General features: G+C 42.8%; 1 protein-coding gene across 3 annotated transcripts in view; it reads right to left on the bottom strand.

Annotated features, from left to right (window-relative positions):
- The window catches only part of NIPAL2 (NIPA like domain containing 2), a 68416-nt gene extending 51131 nt beyond the window's left edge, over positions 1 to 17285 (bottom strand). The window contains exons 1-2 of one of the 3 annotated variants that reach the window (XM_069957359.1): positions 17218 to 17285; positions 239 to 307 (exon numbers count right to left, since the gene is read on the bottom strand). In XM_069957359.1, the coding sequence (XP_069813460.1) occupies positions 239 to 307 (69 nt within the window). In that variant the 5' untranslated portion in view covers positions 17218 to 17285. Of the gene's footprint in view, positions 1 to 238; positions 308 to 871; positions 1647 to 13507; positions 13758 to 17217 lie in introns of those variants that run through there. The other 2 variants (XM_069957358.1, XM_069957357.1) reach the window with 2 other exon arrangements.
- Positions 17286 to 18682: the final 1397 nt, after the last annotated feature.

Raw genomic sequence — 18682 nt, 5'->3', positions numbered from 1 at the left:
ACCAATATAGAGAGATATTTTAGGCCAGAAACCCCCTTTAATTGAATCTTCCTACTCAGGGTTCTGCTGCTGTGAAACTCCAGATTATACTGCAGATATGTGCGGGACACAAGGATTGGATTTTCAGACATTCTCCATTATTAAAATGGCAGATGGCAGGAATTTCATGGCATTTTATCAGTATGATTGAGTAGATGAGTACATAATATGCACATGATCTGCGCACATAATCTCTTACCTGCAGATTAAGGGAGATGCTGATCAAGAAGCTGCCGACAATTGACAAAATGATGCCCAAAATTTGCATCTAGAATGAGAAGAAGATGATATAGAAATTTTTTTTATTAGATATTATAAATATATTTTTAATAGTATTGTGCTTAAAACTTTTGACATCATAAAGTGGTGTATTCTTTCCCGTCTGGAGAGCAGGAGAGGTTTTCTATGGGGATTTGCTACTGCTCTGGACAGTTCCTGACATGGACAGAGGTGGCAGCAGAGAGCACTGTGTCAGACTGGAAAGAATACACCACTTCCTGCAGGACATACAGCAGCTGATAAGTACTGAGATTAAATTACAAATCTCTGGGACTTTCTGATACCAGTTGATTCTTTATTTTCTCTGGAGTACCCCTTTAAATTCAAGAGAAGCCGTATAAATAGGTATGAAATGCCCTATCATATCACTTTATTAGTAATGGGATGAGGCACTTCCCATCACTAACACAAAAAAAATAATAATAATTAATTAATAAAAGCTACACTTGATACAGATTTACATATCTGTCTTATCAGGAAAGTAGCGGGTTAAGGGGACGAACTTTTCAATTGGTTATCAAATGGCATTTTAAAGCAAAGATAAAAAAGTTACCTGATCACTGCATGGCCTCTGATACGGATGATATAAAAGGGCATGTAGCCAAGAAAGAAAGCTCATCAAAGCTGTAATATATGGACTATAAATGGGAATATCACGGAGACAATCATTTGGGCAACCCCGCACGGCCATTTTTTTCAGACATATATTTGCATGCATGAGGGGACACAGACTAAAGGTTGCCACACACTATCAATAAATGGTGGCCAAACAAGTGTGCCTATGTTCTCTACAGGGAGGTGTCTGGCTTCGGCTTATCTCTCTGAGAACAAAGGGAGTCGGGCAGTGATTTTTCATCACACCTGACCCCTATCTCCACCGACTGCCCGACAGAAGTATAAAGTGTATGGGAACCTTAACCTACACTGCAGCACTAATTTAGTATTTTTTGTCAATTTTGGTGCATTTTTGAAAATACTTAATTCTGAGCGCAACATGAGCATGCTCAGTTTTGCCCAAACCTGAGCATGTGCGAATATTGTCCAGGCTGGCACCACTAAAACGGAACGCATGGGGTGTTCTGACCTGACCCACTTGATATATTGTATTTCTGACCTTTGCACTTTTGGCAAATTTTGATATTGCTAAACTATATCAGTATATAAGATTTAGAAGGGTTCATTGCTTTACAGCACTTTTGCTTTACAGCACTGTTGCACTTTTTACATCTATACTGTCTGTACTTATTATTGCTTGTGGTTGTACGCATTGGTGGGTCGAGTCTCACTGGGTCGGACCATGGCCAGGGAGAAGTTATAGGAAAGATTTATGAAAGATGGTGTAAAGTGAAACTGGCTCAGTTGCCCCTAGCAACCAATCAGATTCCACCTTTTATTCCTCACAGACTCTTTGGAAAATGAAAGGTGGAATCTGATTGGTTGCTAGGGGCAACTGAGCCAGTTTCACTTTACACCATGTTTGATAAATCTCCCCCTATATATGTATATTTTTAAACGATTTTATCTCTCCGTCTCCTTGCTATAACACAGTTGTTGCTTCTTTATTCTCGCTTTCTACTGACACATATTCCTTCAGTGATGCATCACAAATCTATAGACACAGTGTATTCTCTCCTCCAGCTGAACACACAGCTCACATTCTCCTGGCAGCGGCTCATTCCTGACGCTGGTTTACCTCCACCACGAGCTTCATACCAAGTGTTTATACAGCAATGCAAACATCAGGGTGGTGCCCGCTCCCGCTGCACCAGGCATATGATGTATTAGGTACAAGTAAGCGGTTACACCCACATTACTACAGTGACAGGATTTTACTGCCTTCCAGTCATTAGAGAGGTAGCAAAGCTTTCAGCTTCTTTTTTTTAATTGAATGAATATTAACGTGATTCAAAGGGAATCTGCCAGCTCTAGAGCTCATGTGTCAAGGAGGCAGTGCCAAGCCTCAGCATGCATGCCTCCTTGCTCCCCCACTCCTCCCTGTTAGGCTTCCTCTATCAAACTTGTCCAACCACTGGATATGCATACTTCAGTATCATTTAGCAGTCAATTATCTCTCCTCTCCTGTTCCCGTCCTCCCCATACACATATAAAATTTGGCATGATCAAGCGTTCCTGTGTTCTCTATGGAGAGGGAAGGAGTATGAGCTGTCTGGCTTCGACTTATCTCTGCGAGAACAAAGGGGTAAGGCAGTGATTTTTCATCACACTTGAACCCTATTTCCACCCACATGTTGGTGGTCAGTTGGAAGATCCCCATGTTGATGCTTATACTGATGGCTGACCTATACTGAGGGAGACCTTTAATTGGAGTGATATCATATATGTTTTTTAAAAGTTGTGTGACACAGAAAAAAAGTTGCATAAGGCGCATAAGGCTATGTTCACATACAGTATTTGGTCAGTATTTTTAGTCAAAAACAGGATAAAGTAAAAAAAAAAAAAAAAAACTATAATGGATAGAGTTGCCCCTGTTTCCGTGGTTTTCGACAAAAGATGTCAGTGGAAAGAACGATCGGGTGTGAGGTATTTTAGCTGCCTGACCCTTTTTTGGCCTGGGAGTGATAAGCCACCACCAGAATCATCTGGCTGCGGTTTACCCCTCCCCATTACAGAACAATGTGTCTGGGGAGGATGGGAGAGGTCTCTGTTGGCCAAATGATCGTTCAGCAGACAGTCATGGAAGGCGTATAAGCATCTTAAGAATGCGCCATTTATCACAGTGGCTCAGGCTGCTTTATAAATTTGTTGCATTCTCAGACTTGTCTCTTCTCAGTTTAGATGAACTAATAGTTGGTTTAAATTACACCTGGAACTTTAGAGCAATTCTGCTACAAGGTGGTGCAGCCACGTCCCCTTTAACACAAGCCATGCACCAGTACATTTGGGCCAGAGTTCTGTTGCTACATATCTGGTTAATATGAACCATAGAGGCAGCAGATGTGTTTACTATGGGTTCCAAGAACTAGTTGAACTCTTTCATTACGTATAAATTGGGAAACAAAATGTAAAGGTCACCATACGCTTTTGACTTGCATCGGCTTCGGCCATCAGTATACCTTAATGGAGATTTCCTCACCTTCCACCAAATAATATCAATGGAGATAGGGGTCGGGTGTGATGGAAAATCACTCATTGACCCTTTTGTTTCAGGAGAGATATGCCGTAGAGTGAGCTGACTTGCCACGGCTTACCCCTCCACTCCCCATAGAGAACTCAGGAACGCTTGGCCATGCCAATGTTTCTTTCAATGGGCAAGACGGGGACTAGTCCGGAGAAATAATTCATAATTATTAAAGGTGTATAACCAGCATATATATATATATATATATATATATATATATATATATATAGGAGACCCATACTCATGCCTCTACCATGTAACAACCCTTATAAAATACAAAAATATAAAAACTCAGAAGACAAGTCTGGTGTGTAGAAATATCTTAGAACAGGCCAGTTCTGTCTTTATACAAGCGTGGGCTAGAGGCCTGTTCATACACATGGACTCCTTGGGGTTTGGGTACTAGGTCATGGATACATCTCATATCTAATATATATTTTATGACTTCTTATGTACTGTATATAGTTTGTGCACACTTCCTATGCCATCTGTTACTCTTCATGATATGTTAGTGATCTATCTGAATAAATTATAAATACCTCCGGATGCCATCAGAACAGGAAATATTATTGGTAATAGTCTTATTAATGGGCTCCAAAGCCTCTCTCTACTAAAGATGGTTGCTTACTTAAAGGGGTTATCCAGCGCTACAATAACTTTTCCCCCCTCTTGTCTCCAGTTCAGGTGCGGTTTGCAATTAAGCTCCATTTACTTCAATGGAACTGAGTTCCAAACCCCACCCAATCTGGAGACTATAGAGAGGAAAAAGTGGCCATGTTTTTGTAGTGCTGAATAACCCCTTGAAATATTAGATTAGACATGAAACAAGTATACGGCAGGCTGTTGCTAAGTGGCGGTGTGAAGCTGGCCAGAGACATTAGAGACATTACTGCCGATTTTAGACTGGACAACCATCTAATGTGTATGGCGGCCTCCCAACTCTTCTCCTTCAGATGATGTCGGGGAAGAGGAGAATCAGGGACTTGGATTTCAACATGCCTATTTTGGTCTCTGACATTGCATCTTGTTTTGAAAGCCATGGTAGGGGACACGTCAATGGCAGCTGCCTATCACGCCACTCTTGTAAATAGACCTTCTCTTTAAGCACATGCAACAAGGCACAACATTACATGTACCCTCCAAGGAATATAAGATAAGTAACCTTCTGGTGGGATTCATATCTTTTCTGTAAAAATCAGCCCAGATAACAGTCCAAAATACTTACATCCACAGACCTCGCCTAGAAGACGGCAAATCTTATGCCTCTGGGCAATACACTTAATTACTAGAATTTCCAGTTCTTCTACTTTCAAACATACTTATTAAAGTTCCGAAAGGCATAGACTGTATAAAAGACAAAAGCGTTATACTGACGTGTGACCGGTGAGCGGATTAGGCTAGTAGTGGGTGCATGATTATATATAAACTAAAGGCCCTATTACACAAAGCGATTATTGGCTGTATTTGGACGATTATTGGCCATTATGGTGGACAATCACTTTGTGTAATAAAAGGCAACGATCAGCCATCATACACTATGTTGGCTGATCGTTGTCTATCAAGGTCTTTCAACATAATGAAAGACCAACGATTTAAATAGCAACGATCTGCTGCCATCACTCCGTGTAATAGGATTACTTGCTCGCTGTCGGAGTGCATAATAGCACCGGCAGCAAGTGGGGAACACAGAGTAATGGTGGTTTTACACGGAGCAATAATTCGCCCGATCGCACGATTAACGATTTTGAATGAACGATTTTTTTTAATAACGATCAGCGTTTAGACGGAACGATACATCGTACGGAAAAATCGTTTTGCGATCGCTTAAGCCTATCTCATACATAGGTGAAATCGTTGAAAGACTGTTTACATGGAACGATCTATGAATTTTTTGCAAACGATCAACGACGATTTGAGAAGTTGTTGAAAGATCAAAATGAACGATTTTTCGCTCGTCGCTTGATCGTTCGCTGCGCTTACACGTACGATTATCGTTCGACTTCGACCGTTGTCGTGCAAATTCGAACGATAAATCGTTCTGTGTAAAACCACCATAAGCGAGCACTGAGATGACAGGTCGACGATCGCTTGCTCCTGCTAATCACAGCGTGTTATAGGAGCTTTATGGTGGTTTTACACGGAGCGATTTATCGTTCGAATTTGCACGATAACGGTCGAACTCGAACGATAATCGTACATGTAAACGCAGCGAACGATCAAGCGACGAGCGAGAAATCGTTCATTTTGATCTTTCAACAACTTCTCAAATCGTCGTTGATCGTTTGCAAAAAATTCTTAGATTGTTCCATGTAAACACTCTTTCAACGATTTCACCTATGTATGAGGTAGGCTTAAGCGATCGCAAAACGATTTTTCTGTACGATGTATCGTTCCGTCTAAACGCTGATCGTTATTAAAAAAAATCGTTCATTCAAAATCGTTAATCGTGCGATCGGGCGAATTATCGCTCCGTGTAAAACCACCATTAGTTAAAGGGCTATTCCCTTTCATAAATAAGCCCCATCTATATACATAAGGCTGGCTGTGAAAAGAAGACAAAAATTTGCACACACAGATGGTTCCTTAACTCTACTTGCACTTGTTCAACCAGCTCTCTATATCTAACTTCCATGACCACAGTTGGCCATCATGTGCAATGGAGGTCACAGTGCGTTAAATTTTCCAAATTGATAGGTGTCCTTGAGTTTTGGCAGAGACACAAAGAGCAAACTTTGCGATGCACCACGGGCAGCGATTTATGTCCTACAGGAACAAATTCTACTATACGGAACCAACATGCCTGATCCCTGATCCCCCGGCATCCTCCATTGAAGAGCAGAGGCCCTATCTACTGATATTATTGGCCAATCCCAGACTTTAGTCCAACACTGCTTTTATAGAAGGTCAAAATCTGTGTGCATGAATACAAGAAGTAGACCAAAGTAAGAAAAATTAACAAAATTAAACTTCCCCAACTCAGATGGCCCAGGATGGTGTTCTGCTTCTCCGAATGAGATAAAAATCAGACAATGGACATAATGCCCTCCCCATTTATTAAAGGGGTTACCCAGGATTAGAAAAAACATAGCTACTTTCTTGCAAAAACAGCGCCACCCCATGTCCTTAGGTTGTGTGTGGTATTACAATTCAGTAATGTACAGTATCGTGCAAGGTGATGGTGTTAAAGAAATAAATAATGATAATGCCGCTAGTTGTGATTGCTATAAAGCAAGGAAAACCATCAAAACTAAAAACTACTCAGCGACTTACAAAACCCTCCAAACCTGTACTTTCTATGTGTTCTCCCTAACAAAGGAAATCAACTTCCTGTGATTAGACAAATTGTAAAGTATTGTAGTTCTTTTATTTACATCAAAGGGAAGGGAAGAAGGAGATTTAAATTTCAATGAAGATCCTTAAGTGTGAAACTCTGTCTTGTGGCATAGAGAAGGTATCTAGAGAAGGTATTTACTTTGTTCATCTCAGCCGACAGTCAGGAAGATCCCTGGATCAACATTGTAGCCTGTATCTTGTGTTTTACAATGAAGATATCTAACCCCACCTTAAAGGAGAATTCTGGCGAACATTTTTATCAAAGTATTGTATTACCCCTCAAAAGTTATACAAATCACCAATATACACTTATTACGGGAAATGCTTATAAAGTGTTTTTTTACCTGCACTTACTACTGCATCAAGGCTTCACTTCCTGGATAACATGGTGATGTCACTTCCTGGATAACATGGTGATGTCACTTCCTGGATAACATGGTGATGTCACAACCCGACTCCCAGAGCTGTGCGGCTGTGGCTGCTTGAGAGGATGATGGCAAGGGGATGCTCAGAGTCCCCCCAGTGCCCTGTGTCCCTCAGTGTCCCTCTGCCATCATCCTCTCCAGCAGCCAGAGCCCGCACAGCTCTGGGAGTCGGGGCGTGACATCACCATGTTATCCAGGAAGTGACATCACCATGTTATCCATGAAGTGAAGCTTTGATACAGTAGTAAGTGCAGGGGGAAAAAAAGCACTTTAAAAGCATTTCCTGTAATAAGTGTATATTGGTGATTTGTATAACTTTTTGGGGGCAATACAATACTTTAATAAAAATTTTCATCGGACTTCTCCTTTAAATCCATCCACACTTTCAGCCATTAATAAAATCTTACGGCAGCACAATGCATATCACTTTATGGTTTGGAGATTTGTGATGAAATTGATTGGATATCAACTATGAAAGAGCGTCTCATCACTGACTGCCGACCTTCTCTTCATTTATTGTTTCCAAATCATCTTAAAGAGAATATGACAATGACCACAGACTTCATCTTTGTCATCAGACATAATATCATACATGTTATAGGAAGCATTGTACTGTATATACAAACTGTGCACAAGCAGACTGATAGCCGTGATGAGGAGAGGAGGCTGTACACATTGAATGGGGATTGCACATTAGGCAAGCTGCTTGTAGTCCATAAAGACCAGTGGATCCATGACCCACAATTATTGAAGACTAAGGTCTCACGCACACGTTCCGTATTTTTTTCATGTCCGTTGATTCCTCCCGCTATCCACCTGTACAATAGGCTAAAAATTACAGATTGGGCATCTGTCGTGCATTCACAGTGCATTCGTATTTTTGTAAATTCATTTTTAAGAGACACAACTTTTCAAAATGTGACTTATGACTTCTGTTATTTTTTTTTACGGAAATACTGATGCCAAAAGGTTACAATCTGTAAAAAATAGCGGATCCCATTGATTTCTATGACAGAATCTGCAAAAAAATAGGACGTGCTTATTTTTTTCAGAATTGGTTTGTGTCCTTGTAAACAGCCCAATAGACATCGATGTGCAGTAATTTGAGTACGTAAATACGGATCCGTTGATTACAGGATGTGTGAATAACACCACTAAAAGCCTCAAAGTAGGACCCCACTTTAGGTAATCACCCTATTAGTTAACCCCCCTAAATAGATAGTATCCCCATGTTAGGCATCTTCCTTATTAGGCCATCGCCCTCTCCCCAAAGTAGGCATCCCCCCTGATTGTTACCACCCCGCCCCAAGTTTGCATCCCCTGTGTAATTATTATTATTTTTTTTAAATCCATACTTGCTTGGCTGTGCTGCAGTCTTCTGGTGTCTCCTTCCTCTACCTGCTCTGTGAGAACATGAGTGATGTCATTTGTGCGCCAGAGAACTGGGGGAGGTGGTGACCTCTTGTGGCCGGAGGCCTTCAGCCACGAGAGACTTCGATCACTCATCAGGAGAGCTCACTGTTGAAGGGTTCACTGCACAGGGGCCCAGGACAGAGAAGGGACCCCTGGGTTACCAGAGTAGGGGCTACAACGAATATGGGCAGGTTGGTCCATGGGTTTTCTAAAATTGACAACCCTGTCTTATCAATGTACAGTGCAGTTTGGTGCGTTAGAACTTGAGTTGAATATTCTATATCTGATGCAATCAAAGTGTATATCTGTGTGTAATGCAAATCTGCACTAAAAGGATGCTTCTTCTTCAGGGTTGGGATATGTTAGATTCATTGGACAGCTAACAGCATCTATGTAGTCACAGAGGCGAAGGATAGAACTAATCTGATTTTCTGCTCTGCTGAGGCCATTTAGGTGTCTCTGGTTAGTGTCCCACAGGCTTAACCACTCACTTTTCTCCTGTTTCACATGGCACAGAGACATTATCACATTAATAACAATTGGATCATAGACAATGGTCAACAGCCACCAGAGAGCAGATAAAGAATTGTCTATGCGGGTTAGGGGTTTGCTAGGAGACAGTACCCCAAAATTTCACAAGTTATGTTTCTTATTCACCTGCAGCTTGTATGGAATAATGTTCTGTACCATCCTGTGTAGACTCGGCACAGAACAGAGTACTGTATGGCCAACAAGATCGTATTACTAAACACCAAGGATCCAGTCGCATTAGGCTAATATGGCCGAAAATGCACCTGAGCTACTTATAAATGAGTAAAGTCATATATGAAACAATGCTTCTTATTTATAATATTGGAAAAAGTTAATAATTAATCTATTAAAGCGAGTGTACGGGTGGGTTCATACTGAGGAATTCTCGCAGATAATATCCGCGGAATTCCGTCGGCTGTCCGCATGCCTTTCCGCCAGCTCCATAGACACCATTCTATGGGCCGGCGTATTCCGCTATCTGCCGAAAGAAGTGACCTGTCGGCGGACAGCCGACGGAATTCCGCGGATATTACCACTCAAAAGAAATTTTTATACTACCTAGTCAGCACCGTTGCGTACATCACAGTAGCATCGTCCATTTTTAAAGACGCCGTCCAATTCCCGCATTGGTTTCTTTACCTGCACTTCGGCCCGCTCTATGCAAGAGAGGTGGGCCCAGTGCCCCGATATGCTCTCCCCTCTCACTGTTACAGGGGGGCTGCCTCCAGAGCATAGGGCAGGCTGAAGGGCGCAGAAAGAAACTGGCACCGATCAAAAATGGACAGCGCCACTGTGATGTATGCCTATAATCCCTATAATGTTCAGAGGCTGGACCCTTCTGATTACAATATTAGGCCACTTTCTGATGAGAATCACTATACATTATGAATCAAAGACTTGCATATGTAATACTTGTAAAACTCATCTGAAACTGCTGTAACATAGTAATAAGAAGGGGTCCATCCTCTGGGACCCTCACTGATCACAAGAACAAAGGGATTGCACTCCTCTTAGATTTTCTTCTATCCAGTAGCACTTTGACAACACGTATGCAGACAACTGTGACCACCACCTTGAAATTAATGGGGCGTTTAATTTCCTTATATAGCAGGGGGGCAGGTGGGTGACCTTCAGACCCCAACCAGTTAGTGATGGCACCCACCCCACAGCTATCTCTCCCGATCTCTCCAAACACTATTGTTGGCACAGTGAATACCTCTGGTAGCAGCTTATCTCTCAAAGAACAATAGGATCAGGTATAGAAGATCAAACAGGAATGATCATTCCATCCCCCAACATCAACGTTTGGGAAAGACTAAGGAACCTATCTACCTATTTTTATCATTGATCGTTTGCGAATCGTTCGGTGTAATAAGATGTCGTTCGGTCATTTGTAGTAGTGATGACAGGACGACCGGAAGAACAATCATAAGTAAGGATCATCATTCTATGTAATTGGGTGAACAATTTCAGGTCGTGTGCCATAGCGCTTGTTTGAGATTGTTTATCGTCGAAAAATCGCTTTGTGGAATAGGACCCTAAGTGTATGAAGCCTGTCCCCTGCAGTCAGTCAGACTGGGGGAGAAATGCACACTGCAGCTGGCTTCTCCTGGCTATACCTGGAGATACACAGAGACCCTGACTGACCCTCCTTCATATGGTATGTGGTTGAACAAGGCCAACTTACTTTTTTTTTCCCTTATAGATTCCATATATGAAAAATAAAATGTGAGATTCCTTGTATTCCTTGTAAATGTGAGGTCTATAAGTGCTTTGAGAAGTACATGAGGCCTCAAGACTGGGATTATTTGCTATGACTATAGGAAGATTCAAGTTGTAGTTGGACAAGTTAGCACCGACATTTCCAGATGATTATAAAGATGCTAATGATTCCCTTATTTCAGGGATCTTTATCCTGTGGGTCTCCAGCTGTTATGTAACCCTAAGGGCCTTGTTATGGTCCGTTTACACAAATCGATAATTCACCCAATCGATCGTTTAACGATTTTGAAGCAACGATTTGGTGTTTATAACGATCAGTGTTTAGACGAATAAATCGTTAGAAAAATCGTTATTGCGATTGTTTTTAAGATCGCTTAAGCCCATTTCATAGAGTGAATCTTTGATAGACTGTTTACACAAAGCGATCTGCGAATTTTTAGTGAACGACCAACGACGTTTTGAGAAAGATCACAATGAACGATTTCTCGCTCGTCGCTTGATTGTTTGCTGTGTTTACACGGAAAGATTATCTCTCGAATGCGATCTTTATTGCGAAAATTCGAATGATAATCGTTCCGTATAAACTCAACATAATAGAGACAACAATCAGCAGATGAAACGATCATGGGTTGATTGTTTCTTTAGGCCCAGACCCCAAACCATCGTAATAGTGATGCACGGCTGACGATTGCCCAAACAGTAAATAATTCACCTGTCCACGCTCCTGGTTTTCTCCTGCGTCCTGTATGCATCCTGGCATTGCCACGTGTGGCACAGAGCGGCCTGTCTGAACTGACAGGCCACTAAGCCAATCACTGACCAGGACCGTCACTCAGACAGGCCATTCTGAAGCTGCAGCGTGCAGTGCTAGGACACATACAGAGCACAGGAGAACACCGAGAGCATGGTCAGGTGAAGTATTTACTGTTTGGACAAGGGCTGCACAGACATCACTAACGATGTCCATGCAGCCATTTCTAAACAATTATCGGATCGTGTAATAGGCCCAGTAAATGAGCGCTTGTTTACAACATTGATTGGGCCTTCATCGGCCCGTGTAATAGGATCCTAACTCCCCAGTGCTCTGTGAGCCATCTGCAATTACAGACCAAGCACTTGTGAACAGGCCTAAAGTCTATGAAGTCCAGGCTCCGGGCAAATGTATGGACTGTGGCATCCACAGCCGTAAGCATTGGCCTATAGACTTTAATGGGTCCTATATAGTGTTAAGCGAACCTGTCAAAATATTTGGGTTCGGCAATATTATCTTAACCCAAATCAGCATTTAATTCCCTGCGGCTACAGAAGTTAGATTCCACCCTAAGGAGTCCTGAAAAACATGGATACAGCCATAGACAGCCACGGGGAATCAACAGTTGAGCATTTGGGTAAGGATAATGTTGCCAAACCCAAACCTTTTGACCTTATGACATTTCATACTTTCCTATTGACTCCTAGCCAACGTCAAGCCGCAGCGGTTTTACCATTTTGATTCTAGCCTACCACTGTACCAAAACTACAACTCTCAGCATGCCCATTTTCACATAACGATAGGGATGCTAATGATTTCCTCATATCAGTGGTCTCCAACCTGCGGCTCTCCAGCTGTCACAAAACTACAAGTACCAGCAAGCCTAGACAGCCATTGTCCGAGCATGCTGGGAGTTGTAGATTTGGAACAAAGTAAGGCTTCAGGTTGGAGATCAGGGTAATTCGTCACAGTCTGACGTTGCGAGGTAACTGATTTCCATGCTGATGGCTAAATCTGAGGCCTGCTTCAAATGTCAAGAATACAGGTTTTTTTTTAAATGTATTTACTTAATTCTCTATTGAAAATTCATTGGTTTCTGTAAAAAAAAAAAAAAAATCATATACAAATCCTAACATCACTTATCTAGTCAGGTAAAGACTTCAGACCGATTCCGTTCACAGTGGTAAATCTGAATTTCTGCATAAGATGAAACTCAAAAACGCCTAAGCCCACTGTGAAAGGCAGGGCCCTATCTGCACAACAATGATCTCTTGTGCGCCTCCAGATAGCATGGAAATGAATTTAGCCCTAAGCACTGGCAATAAAGAGGCCATCTGACAAACGCCTTTTGTCTCCTCCTTAACCCTATCACTGCCAACCCATACTACAATGTATAGAAAACCAGATTTAAAATAATCATGAATGGAACTACAGGAGCAGGCACCACTTTCACAATGACGTCCTTGTATGCTATGAACCCGTCGGAGCATCTCGTGTATAGGCCCAAGTGAACCTGTAGCTGTCCAGCTGCTAGGAGACTACAAGTTCCAGCAAGCCCTGCCTATAAAGCTGGTTACCTAACGCTTTCTATATGCTGTATGTAAAATCCACCGTCTTCGTTATTATTTCTCTTCAAGTGCTTTTAACGTATTATAATTCCTTTCTTGTAAGTTGCTGGATACTTATCGACGCATGATACAATGTATAGTTTTCACGTCACAATAGAAGAAAAAAAACTCCAAGCGATAATAAAAGTTTGTAAACAAACATGTTTCTATATTCTTGTCTAATAAAAACTTCCAATGTTATGTAAACATACAAGATTTTGTTACGTACATTGACTAAAGTAGCCGAACAATACAGCGTGTCACTTACCTGATGGGAGCCATTCCATAGACTGGATATGCCGGTGCTATTCGTATGAGTGTCTGTGATGTTCTCAGGTAGGTAAGCCATTGACTCCTTATTGCCCATTTTCCCTTGTTGGCAGAGGGATAAGGGGGTGAACTGATTGGCTGTTCATAGAAAGTTGGCATCAGTTTGTGCAGGGCTGACGGCAGCCCCTGGCAGGGTGTGAGTGATCACAGCTGGTGCACAGTGCCACTGGCTCTGTTGGCAAGCAGAAATTCCCAGTGTGCACTCACTTCCTACTCCAGGAGGGTGTGTGAGGCAATCTCTGTACACACCCCTTGTTCACAGCAGCTTTGCAAACAGCACTTGTCAGTCTGAGTCTGCAGCGGAGCAGGACAAAAGTAATTGTGACACGGTGTTACAATCCGCATGTCTCAGCCATTGCGTGCATGTGCCAGGTGGGAGACTTTGTATGTGTATGCTAAAAGGGGGCAAGACCCGAAACAGGGATGGCAAACTCAGGCCCTCCAGCTGTTCCAAAACTATAATTCCCATCATGCCTGGACAGCCAAAGCTTTAGCTTTTCCTTGGAAGGTAACATCACATTGCCAACTACCTCTGCTTATAAAACCTGCATAACCTTATAAACCTGCACGGTGATCAAACTAATGCAATGAAGCCCTTCCACGTAGCAGCGTTTTTTTTTTTTCTGGGACCTGTTGGTGGGCCATTTTTTTCTTTTTTTGCTGTAGTTTTTATTGGTTCCCTTTTAGGGAAGACATCACCCCCCCCTTTTTTGGGGGGAATAAAATGGCGGGCATAAAGGAGCAATTTGTTTTTTTTTGTTTTTTTTTTTAAGGTTAAGGCTACGTGGAAACACATCATGCAACCAAAATGATTTGTGTGACACGCTTCATTAAAAAATAGCCAAATTGTCCCAACAGGTTGGCCACGAATATACCTTGCAGTAATATTTATGGTGACAATATTGCACGTGGCTGGCGACCTTTGAACGAAAAATATTTTTTTTGCTATTGTCTCTCCACGGTTGCATTGTGCTTCAAGTTTCAGCGTGACCACATGGACATTAGATGCTTTATGATCTTTTCATGTGAACAAAGTCAGTATTTTGCATCAGAATTTGAAGGTACAAAAACAAAATAAATACCTGTAATACCATCTGATCACGTACAGTACATTTTTTCTTTCTTTGTATGGATTAAAGGGGTTATCAAGCATTAGAAAATCATGTTGTCTTCCACAGACAACATGACTTTTGTCTCCAGTTTGGGTGTGGTTTTGCAACTCAGTTCCATTGAAGTAAACTTGAAGGGGATGTGTCCCCTAAATTATCTTTTACCTAATAGAATCGGATACTAAAACGTGTTCTTTTATTCTGATCTGTTTATATTCTCTGATTGTAATTTTTTTGTTTCACTTTTTGTACGTTGTTATGGGGGCTGCCATATTGCCTGAGCTGTTTTTAACAGCACTTAGTGATATGCTTTACAGCAAGACTCATGGATATAGATGACAATAGGCAGACTCTATGAATGTAAAACATTTCTGAGCGATCTGTGACCTGTGGAGAGGTCATTCCACAGGGATCTGCTATTGTCTCCTCTATCTACTGGTGTCACCTGTCACTGCAATGCTGTACAGATCACTTTATAGCTGCCTCCACTTATCACTACAGACAGAACAAGAAGTCTCAACTTAGTTTTACCCCAGTGGTGAGAATGAAAACTGCAAGATATCAGGATTATTTTATAGATAGAAAAATGGGAAATTGGAAAAAAAATGTCTCCAACAATTCTTTAAAAATGTTTTACATAAAAAAATTATTTACAGCAATAAATTATTTACAAACAATAAATAATTTTCTGATGACACATTCCCTTTCATTGAAAACCTAAACTGGAGACAAGAGTGGTGCTGTCTCTGGAAGAAAGTGTGCCATGGCCCGGGTTACTGGGACTGGTGGCCTCTGGTGTTTCAGGGGCTGCTTGTCATGGTGGCCAAGAGTGGTAACACCCACCACTGGACACACACCAACCGAACCTTAGGTAGAACTGATGTAAGGTGCAGAGTGCAGGTGCGGCAGCAGAGATGACAGAGTCTCACTTTAAAAAATTTTCAGCTTCTCTGAAATGATTGTTCAGTGTAATAGAAATAATAAAGCAAAACTTGGCAACAACAATAATAGCAAAAGAGATATAAGAAGAATAAAGTAGTAGCCGGTGTCAGGGACAGGATAGGCGGGCCCCTTGCCTAATGTAGTGAATACTCTGCTGGGATGTGCTGAGGTGTATATAGTGAATTTAAGAACTCATTGTACTCACTTATAGATAAGTCCTAGTTTTCTTATCTGACTGCCTTCTGCCACTCAGTGTCAGGTTTCCGTCCTGATTGGTAGTACCAGGCCTTTGTCTCTGCCTTTGGGTGAAACTAGCTAGTAAGTTCCTTCCTACTCAGCCGAGCAAAGATCAGTAGAGAGTGGCTATCTTGCACCATACTCTACTGCGGTGCAGTCCCTTAGTCCCTTTTGCCTCTCCTTTTTTTTGTGTGTGTGTGGGGGGGGGACTGTCCTGAAGTTAAAGGGGTAGTGCGGCGCTAAACAATTATTCACAAAATAACACACATTACTAAGTTATACAACTTTCCCATGTTTCCCCCCACCCACACCAGACCTGGAAGTGTGATGCACTATACTCACCTGATTCGTGTCAACCCCCGTCCTTCATCTGGGGACAATGATGTCATCTTCGGGCGGCCGGCCGAACCTCTCCATCCATCCCTCATGCCGGCTCCCCTCTGCCGCGTCATCAGCTGCTCAGCCGCGATTGGCTGAGCATAACTGTGCTCAGCCAATCACGTCTGAGCACAGTTATGATGTGGCAGAGGTGGGCCGGCACGAGGGACGGATTGAGCGGTTCGGCCGGCCGGCCGCCCAAAGATGACATCATTGTCCCAAGATGGCGGACAGGGGTCGACACGAATCAGGTGAATATAGTGCATCACACTTCCAAGATCCACGGCATAGGCATGGGGGGTTGCTCCCTTATCTCCAGCTACCCTGGGGTTGAGTCTAGCAACGCCTAACTGTGGGGGTCGCTAGATCTGAAAACAGGTTCCACAAGTCCTGAAGCCAGGCTCCCACTGACTAACTACAGGAAGTGGAGTGTAGGTGTCAGCAACTTACCTGATCGCGATCCAGCGGCGTCTGTCCCGGCCGGAGCGCAGCGCCGCCCTCCTCGCCGAGGCCGGGTGACGTCACGGAGACCCGACGGCGTCCCTAGCAACCAAGGGAGCCGCGGGTCTCGCGTCAGTCAGATCCGCCCGGCCAAGCAGCTGAGTGCTGTTGCACTCAGGCTGAGTGACAGATCTCCCTGCCGCTCAGCCTGGAGTGCACCAGCTGCAGTGTATTTGGATTTAGGAGGCCGGACCAATCAGCCTTTGGTCCGGGCTCCTGATCTAGTATAAAGTTTAGTCAGTATCACCTTCCAGTGCTGGTTATTAGGTTCTCTCCTGGTCCCAGCTCCCCCTTGTCTACTCCTGCGAACCCCGTCCTAATTCCTTTCTGCCTGACTTACTCGTGTTCTGACCTCTGCCTGACTTTTGACTATCCCTTGTGTTACTGACTTTGTACTGCGTTGCCCGTGTGGTTTGACTCGGCTTGTTCCACTATTCTATATTGTGTTTTGTCTGTCCGTATTGTTCTGTGTTTCACTTACGCAGCGTAGGGAACGCCTTCGTGGTTGTCCGCGACTGCTTAGGGTCGACCGAGGCAATTAGGTAGGGTCACATGGCCAGGTGGGTTCAGATCCAGGGCCCACTGTCTCTGTCCTGTCTGTGCTTGCCAGTCCTGACAGTAGGAGAGAGGGGGGGGGGGGTGCAGCTAGACCTTCTTGTTGAACTGCAGCTGTGCTCTGTGGGAGTGCGACACCTAGTGGTTGGAATAGGGAACAGCAGTTAACTGCACTTACTGTGACACCTGATAGAAACACTTTTCCCTAGGTGTAGGAAAAGAAGAAAACTGCAAAACTACAATTCCAATCATGGCTGTCCATACATGATGGGAGTTGTAGAGCCAAGGTTCCCTACCCCTGCTATATATGATAATTGACAATGAAAATAATGCACCAAGGGAGTTAATGGAATCATATGACACTTTATATAAGTACTATAATTATTATATATGTAAGTGATTAAAATATTACAATGAAAGTATAAGATTGTTGTGGAAAGTTGTACAATTGTGTGGAGGCTTTAGTACCCAGAGGTGAGATATTGGTGGGTATAGAGGATACAGGTTCTATACAGCATCTTGTGGCACATACTGTAAGCTCACACAGCTAGGCCTATAGATCCTGTAGACTTGGTACGTTGCCAAAGCTTTCATCTCTGCTGGTCCCATTGACTGTCATATGCGATGGCTCCCCAAATCATCATACCAGCAGTGTGTTTGTATCATTTTTACAGCACAGCAAGAGCAAAAGCACAACATAAAAATTTTACTAATAAAAATTTGAATTAACCAGTAATTAAAAATTTAAATGACCAAATAAGAAGAAACTTTATAGTCTTTTAAATCTACATGTATGAGTTTTGTAAACTGCGATTTCCTGCAGGATACAGGAATGTAACTATATAAGATGATGAGTAGATGGTACAAGGGTCCAGAGAAGGTACAAGAGTCCAGAGAAGGTACATGTTATTTTTCCAGCGTCCTTGCCCACTTGTTGGAGATGCAATGGAGCCATTGGCTCATACTTCATACCTGGTGGGATTGTCCTCTTAGGCCAGTTTTACACATAATGGAATCGAAGCAGATTTTACATTGCTAGTTTGCAGCGAAATGTGCTGCGATTCCCGACACTGTCAGTTTCAATAGGTTTACATACTCGCAGCAGAATTTTCATCTTGCTGTGAGTATGTAAACACTGCCCCCCTTAATCCCCGGCGGTCCGATGCATATATTACCAGTCCGTGCTCTGGCTTGTTTTTGGGGCTCCTGGCATCCTGATGTCCCACTCAGCCAATCAGTGCGCTGGCCCGCCTCAGCCACTGATTGGCTGAGCCGGCCATAAGGGAACCAGGAGCCACCGAAGAAAGCCGGAGCATGGAGCGGTAATGTATGCACCGGACCGCTGCGGGTTAAGGAAGGTGATGTTTACATACTTGCAGTGGGATGAAAAT

The sequence above is a fragment of the Dendropsophus ebraccatus genome, chromosome 2, assembly GCF_027789765.1.
Source record: "Dendropsophus ebraccatus isolate aDenEbr1 chromosome 2, aDenEbr1.pat, whole genome shotgun sequence".
Taxonomy (NCBI): domain Eukaryota; kingdom Metazoa; phylum Chordata; class Amphibia; order Anura; family Hylidae; genus Dendropsophus; species Dendropsophus ebraccatus.
The sequence above is the reverse complement of the archived record's forward strand: the minus strand, read 5'-3'. Positions and strand labels throughout refer to the sequence as shown.